At 40.7% G+C, this 7,582-nt stretch overlaps 1 protein-coding gene across 1 annotated transcript; it reads right to left on the bottom strand.

Annotated features, from left to right (window-relative positions):
• Positions 1–5,218: 5,218 nt before the first annotated feature.
• npm3 (nucleophosmin/nucleoplasmin, 3) lies at positions 5,219–7,213 on the bottom strand. Its single transcript, XM_034552035.1, has 5 exons — positions 7,042–7,213; positions 6,778–6,863; positions 6,450–6,569; positions 6,269–6,362; positions 5,219–6,016 (listed from the first exon to the last, which is right to left on the bottom strand). The coding sequence occupies exons 1-5, from the start codon at positions 7,112–7,114 to the stop codon at positions 5,904–5,906; spliced, it is 486 nt and encodes a 161-aa protein (XP_034407926.1). The 5' UTR covers positions 7,115–7,213; the 3' UTR covers positions 5,219–5,903.
• Between the last annotated feature and the right edge of the window lie 369 nt (positions 7,214–7,582).

Raw genomic sequence — 7,582 nt, forward strand, 5'->3', positions numbered from 1 at the left:
AATGTGCTGAACATCTCTGTTGATATACAGCAGCAGAGGGTGGAGCTTTCCTCTGTAACTCAGGCCTCTGATGAATATCATTGACATAGTCCCAGCTTGCAGCATGTGTAGCTGTCCTGTCAGTTCAGCGGTGGATGTAGTATTTGGAATACATGAGTGGCCATTATTGCTATTAGTCTTGACACACACAGATTCTTAGCAGTCCTCCCAGTAACACTGACAGTAACAGGGACATAAACAGCATAATGCATTCAGAGTGGCTATTCATCAAACATGCAGAATGCTAACCTTCATCTGATAAGGTCTTTGAAATCAGTGCCAAAACTCCTAATCAAACACACACACACACACACACACACACACACACACACACACACACACCACACACACACACACACCACACCACACACACACACACACACACACACACACACACCACACACACACACACACACACACACACACACACACACACACACACACACACACACACACACACACACACACACACACACACACACACACACACACACACACAAACACTCAAAGAGAAGGATATGTGGCCAATGTTTTTTGATCTACCGATCTATTTTCGCCAGTGGAAATCATTGTAACACAAACCAGTCTTCTGTCGCGTTTCAGCTGAAAGGATACGGGCAACAATAAAACAATGTATACGAGGGAAATAAGCAAAGACAGGAAGGGTGTGTGCAGGTAAACTGTTGTATATATGAATATGGCAGGCATGCATTTCAGAGGCCCCTCTGTGGAGAACAGCTGTATCGTTGAGTGAGTGAGAATACAGCAGCACGTTTCAGTTGTTGCTACAGTAACTTGCAAGTATTAGAGGTGGAAACTAATACAATACATTTACTCAAATACTGCACTTATAATTATATGATTATTCCTTGTATTATTATTTATTGTATGGGAAAATGATTACTTTTGTCTAAAAGGCTGTATTAGTTATTGTACCCCACATCATACCTTAAATTTATTTACTTGTGTTCATAAGGTATACATGTAGTTTTTAATTACGGGATTCATTTGAATACTGTGTGTGCGCGTGTCTAGACTCACCTCTAATTCATTTTTGCCTGTGGGACAGAGGGAATTGCCGATGGCTACTGCCTGCACGTGACGATGACGAGCTGTCAAACAGGAAGTGGTTTCAGCCAGGTGTTCTTTCTTTGACTTTAACGTCTGTATCGCTTCTCAGATTAACACACACACACACTTTTTAAAAAGTAGAGCAGATGTGTCTTCGTGCCTCTTCGTTCCGCTGCTCCTTCCTCAGTCGTCTGCCACGTTACATTCGGGCGGACAGAAACTGAACAGACGGTGAAAACCAAGACGGGAGCGGTCAAAACAAAAACCGTCAACGACTGGGAGCGGCATGATGTCTGTTTCCGTTTTAATGCCATGATAGGAATAACTGTACTTTCCAAGAAGATCTTCATTTACTGGAACACGTGCTGGAGAGTCACCAACACGTTTTAATTAAGTGGTACATGTACAACATACGCGAACTAAAAATGTGAACTAGTGCGTTAAATGTAGACCTTTATTTAGTAGTAGTGTTAATTGTCTTGGTAAAATTAAAAATATTATTTGAGTTTGAGTTTTAAGTAGGCATATGTAACGTTAGCTACTTAAATTACTTTGGGACCTCATATAGTTGTGGTAGGCAGTATGCATGGCTGTTTCCTCCTGTCGGGAATCAAGCATTGCGCATGCGCCTTGGGGATTTCTGTTACCCGCACCTGCTCTAAATGGCTTTCCTATCTTGAGGAAGTGGGTGTCGCGCAGGTGGTAATAGTCTGTTTATCTATGTTTGTCTGACATACTCACTGTGATAATAACTGATGTTTTCAGATTTTAAATTGCTTTAATAATTAAATAGGCATTTTTACAGCAGCCATTTTGACTTGTCACAGTAGGAAAAGCACATGTGTAAATACTGAAATAAATGATGGCTTTGTTCTATTCAAGTTTCCCAGTAGAGTGACAGTGAGCCTGCATGCCTGATACCAGGTCATAATGAACTAATATGAATTAATATAACGGTCATGTTTGTTGGCTTCAGTTGTTACTAAAACAAGTCTTTACAAGGTGAATCTTTGTGGTGGCAAGCAAAGCTGAAAGTCTGCATCTGACAGATGTTGATGCATTAAGCTACAGGTCTTAAATTAGATACCAGAGCAAACAGACAACATCTCACTGAGTCTGATTTGTCCTTGTATGTATGCTAATGATTGCATTGATTTTCCGCAGGACAGGCCACACACAATAGGCTACATTACTGAAGATATATGTGATAATCATATACATTTTCTCCCGGCCTTAACAATAAACCTGAACTTTTTTGACATTGACACATTACATTTTCTAGCTGACTAGGCTGACTTGAAGCTCAGCAGTGCCATAATTACAATCAGCAATGCATTGTTGTGTGACACATTGTTTTGTTTTTAATAATGCTGTTCTTTAGGTGTTCTGGCAGCGGGTGACCCAGTCTTCTAGCGTCTTTGTCAACGACACCAACCACAAAGCAAAGTCATCTTATTTCTCATCACATGCCAACGGCTTCTCTGTAATTCAAGACAAGGCTCAGAACTACTGATCTGTGAAAGTATTAGAGATCAGCATACAGTGCATGGATTACTGATTTGAATTAAAATGAAGTACAGTGAGAGCACAACTAGAAATTGGCTCATCATAAATACGGCTGATGCTGAGTATTTTTAGCTCATTAAGTTAATGAGGCCCTCTTATTCCCAGATATATATATATATATTCTTATTTGTCTGCACTCATAAATGCTGTGGTAAACATTACATTGTCGCCATATGGTTGATGGATAACTATTTATGTCACAAGCTGTTTGGAGAATTGGGACATTTTATGCTCATGTCCTCGCTGTTATGGACAGAAAAATATAACGTTTCAATGCAGAAAATAATTGAACATAATATCGTAGAACATAAAACATATGTTACAGAGAAGCCTATAATACATAGGATGTACAAACAACTTGTATGTTTATGGTGCATATATACAAAAGGAGAAAGACAAATAGTCCTGGAAAAGCCAGAACTGCTACTGCTTTCACACAAATGTTAGTGGAGTTTAATATGAAGGAAGACAGAAATGTGTTGTTTTGGTGTGTGTGTGTGTGACTCTTTTAACGAGACATTTGATTTTGCAGTGAGTGATGCCTCATTTTCAGTCACATTTCTTTCAACATGAAATGCCACTGCTCTGGACGCAGCTTCAACCTCTACATGGAAGGTTAAGGACGTCACGCATCACACATACGCAGGACCATAAAACCCTTATATCCAATAAAAGGATAGGTGTAAAGGATGGTGTAAAGGTTCACAAAACACCCACTCAGCGTATATTGAGCTGGATGTGGTTTATGAGTCAGAAAATAAGAAGCAGCAGCAGCTGCTTCAAGTCAAGGTGACATTAAATAGTTGGTGCATTGTTACACATTGATTTGCTAACTGTCCTTTTGAGAGAGAGAGAGAGAGAGAGAGAGATGGCATCACTGTCACAAAACACCCAGGACAATCATGGACAAGAGCACGAGTATGACACCGTGATGATGTTAAATAATATCTATGTAAGCTTCCTCTGATCAAAGCATCCCGACCCGACTTGTTTGTGTGCCTCCCCCTCAATCCTATCTCCTTGTTAATAGAAAGCTGCCATCAAGGGCATCGCACAGGTGGTCCTCTCTCATGTTACCATGGCAGCACCTGGAATGACTTACTTGTTAGGACAAAACTTGTCTCACGGACATCTGGTGCTCAGCGGTGTGGCTTGTTTAGCAGTCTCTCCCTCAACCTCTCCCTCTTCTACAAGTTTGAGGTACTTGGGCTTTGCTTGAGTGTTTACATTTGAAGCAACTATTTCTAGAGGACTCAATCTCAAAGGTAAATACAATGCTTTTTACGTGACGTCTGACAGCTTTAGTTAGCAGGTACTTTACACAGTCCCTTCCTTTCCAGTGAAAAGCACTTATCTCCAGATGTGTTGATTATGAAGGTTTGTGAAAAACTGAAGGATGAAGCTGGGTAAACTCTTTAAAAAACTTCTTGGATCAGCTGCAAAATGTTGCGTCACAAAGCTGAGCTCATGAAAAGTTTACTTGTCATGTTTTTAAGAGGACTGTAATGTATTTTTCCATAAAGTTGTGTTGGGTGTAACGGTGCTTCTCCCATCTCTTCACCGTTTCTCCTTCAATCTCATCTTCATGGCGCCTGCAGCCCGTTTACTCTTCCCACAGAAGTTATTTACCAGCAGCTGAAAGATGGACAGAACTTTTGACTGTACCGACAGTTATCATCCAGATAAACCGTTTACTAGACAGCAAAGTGCAGGTCTGAAACACTCTCAAATGGGGAGTACACGTGATGAAGATCTGTCCTTGTAATTAATTAGCTCTAGGGCTGTATCCAATCAGAGTTCAGGAGCTCCATTGAAGATAAGGTGCAGTGTGTCTCCTTCAGTCAGGGACCCTAATGACCATTGTTGCTGTCAGAGCCGTTCCAGTTACAAACCACTACAGGGATTTGTTGTTTACAGCTGCCTTGCGAAGATCATGTTTACATGAGGATGTTTGTACAGTGCTGATGTGATCGTAATACGCATGTCTTAGTAGTACCCCGATGAAACCTGAAAAGTCTGCCTTCATGAAGCTTCAACTGATATCACGCTATTTACTTTAAGCCTGGTCAATAATTTAAACAGCAACAGTTAAATTGTGCTTCTGAGAAAATATGTCTTTGCTCTTTTTTTTTTTTTGTCTAGTTTGTTGTTGCTTTTATTTTTATTTAGAGCCTGTCGACCCATTCAGCTGAATTCATCTCTGCAAACTTGAAAGGCCCTGAAAACCAATATTTTATATGAGCAACATGTTCCTACAAGAACACAATATTCAGATCCAGTTTCTTTTCAATTCAAAAGTTTTCTAGGTTGTTTGCTTATGACAGGCCACTGAAACCACATCCAGTCATGAAGTAGATCAGCTGAGTATTTAGTTTTTTTTTCTCCTGAGATTAAATCTGTTTATTTAATCATTGTGTTTACTTGCTATACATTGGAAATGAAAACGTGTTTCAGGGCATTTAAAAATGTATCAATATCGACTCAAGCACGATGCTGGATGACTACATTAAAACATTCTTATTGTATTTAAATACAAACTGTATAATCTTAATGGAATAGGCAAAATGTCTTTTATTTATGATTTCAAATGACAATGTTTGCTTGATGCATTCACTAGAGGACAAAATATTCACATTTATGAAGGCCATATCACATAGATGAACAATATTTTGGGAAATACAAACAATTGGAAATAGTCTTGTGCACCGAGAACATTTAATACATTGGATGTATGAAAGTCATCTGATTGCACCTTTCAGTTGGAATCAGTCTGGAAAGGCTTCTTTCCTGACAAGTGTACACAAACACACGCACAAGGATTTTGCTTTTACAAGAACAATACCAGAATCCACTGGTTGTAAAAACACATTTTCCACAACTGGTGCAATAACTCCATGTCAGTGGTGACTGTATCACATACAGTATAAAACACTGGGTAGCATTTAATAGCAAATACCGTTATTCTATAAGTAATATCAGTTAAACACACTGCTGATACTAAGAGATCGCAGTGAGAAACTGACAGGTGGAAAAGAGAGGTAAGATCATGATGTCACTTCCACCAAAAGCGTGCTCGGCTTCCACAACACTCAGCATTCACTTGGCTGTGTGGGAGAAGTTGTAGCTTTGTAAAATGTGTCAGTCCTATACAAAAAAACGGTAAGTTCTTAAAAACACATCAGCGAGTGAGTGAGGCCGTTTCAAAAGACTATCAGTGACCTCTCCGCCTACTGCTGCTGCTTCTTCTTTGCTGGTTTAATGGGGCTGATCTCTTCCTCATCATCATCATCGTCGTCGTCATCATCATCATCCGACAGGTCGGGCTCTTCAACCTGCGAGACTGCACAACAAGGGCAAAGTTAAATCACAGTATTAACATTTAATCCTGGTATTATACATTTAATGATGATGTCAGAAGAGTGACTTTTTTTTAAGTGACCTCATGCCGAGTTAGTGATATGCAGCCAGTGATGAATAGAAAATGCCAGACTTATTTCGTTCTGCTTTTTATTAGTGAATTTATCAACTGATATTCTCAGTGGGCCATTAGCGAAAGTACTTGGAGGTTAAAATAGAAGAATGGAAGTGTTACCTATGAGGTGTAACCCGCTGACGGTAACTGGTCCTGTTCCCGCCTTCAGCCGGATGGTCACTGGGGCTTTCAGCTCAAAGTCTCCCAGACTCACCTGAGAGACAGAAGGGACACGTTGAGATACACCTCCACCATGAACCTGACATGAACCTGCATTTAGAGAGAGATCCCTGTGCTGTACCATGGGCAGGCAGCTGAGGTGAAGGTTGGCGATGGGCACTGAATTGGTCTTTCCGAGGTGGTTCATGGCCGTGACCTCCACCACGTTGCTCTCCTCCTTGGCCCCCTCTCCCAGACAAACCTGTCACAATAAAATACAACTTTCAGCTCATTTGAACAAACTGTTGGCAGCCAGATCAAAGCATGTTGTAGCCCATTAGAAGACACAACTGTGGCTTGTTCGCCTTGGAGACACGCGTCCCTGTAAATCCTGTGTTAAAGTGGTGAAGTGGGCCTTTTGCATCCAGTGAATCGGACTCAAAATACAACTTTGTGCCGACTGTACATACTGTTCTGAGTTCAAGGAAGTGCTCCAGGTCCTCCTCTTCGTCTCCCTGGAAAGTGTAGAATGGGACTTTAGAGGACAGCTCGCAGCCTGGAAGAAACATCAAAACCAGGATGTATTTTATACGTTTTTTTTGTACGTCAGGCCACTTAGTGCGCTGGCTGAAAAATACAGAACTATGAAAGTAGGTGCTGCCCTGTGGGAACGTCCCAGAAGAGACCCACGTGTGCGCCCACCGCGCAGATAAACTGTATTAAACGCTTCTTACTGAACAAGACGCTCTCCAACTTCGATTGTCCGGAGTGCGCGTGATCCGAGCAGTCATCGTGGTTGTGAGACATTTTGACGAAGCACAAATTGTTGCTTTGCTGTTCACACTTTATCTCCAAATGAACCCTCCGCGAAAAATAACAAGCGCGTCGCAAACTACGAGCATGTCTGACGCGTCATCACTGTGCGCCGGTGGTTCGGAAAAGTTTTTTTTCTTCTTTCCCCTCCTCCAGACCTATCGTGTATTAGAACATTATATTATACCAACAACAATACAACTAGATAAACAAGTACATTAATAAGTAGAAACGATATATGGTTATGCTACGTTAAATGTATGTTCTAATGGTGTGTGGCTATCAAAGTAACCACAAATCTGTTTAACACAAGCAAGTTTGACATTTAAATTAATTAACATTGCCTCTGGGTGTATACATATGTATTTTGCACAGGAACTCATGCCAATGTATGCATATATAGGATTTTCCATAAGTTAGTGGCTTGTTTCAGGAATAATACAACTAGAAAGGGAAGTTTAA

The sequence above is a fragment of the Cyclopterus lumpus genome, chromosome 15, assembly GCF_009769545.1.
Source record: "Cyclopterus lumpus isolate fCycLum1 chromosome 15, fCycLum1.pri, whole genome shotgun sequence".
NCBI lineage: Eukaryota > Metazoa > Chordata > Actinopteri > Perciformes > Cyclopteridae > Cyclopterus > Cyclopterus lumpus.

What these genes read in the sequence shown, in the direction of transcription:
- npm3 (XM_034552035.1), bottom strand. Translation starts at nt 7,114, where the DNA reads ATGTCTCACAACCACGATGACTGCTCGGATCACGCGCACTCCGGACAA. An exon ending in ACTTCCTTGAACTCAGAACA is followed by an intron (nt 6,570 to 6,777) that starts GTATGTACAGTC and finishes TTATTGTGACAG; the next exon opens with GTTTGTCTGGGAGAGGGGGC. An exon ending in CAGCGGGTTACACCTCATAG is followed by an intron (nt 6,017 to 6,268) that starts GTAACACTTCCA and finishes CTTGTTGTGCAG; the next exon opens with TCTCGCAGGTTGAAGAGCCC.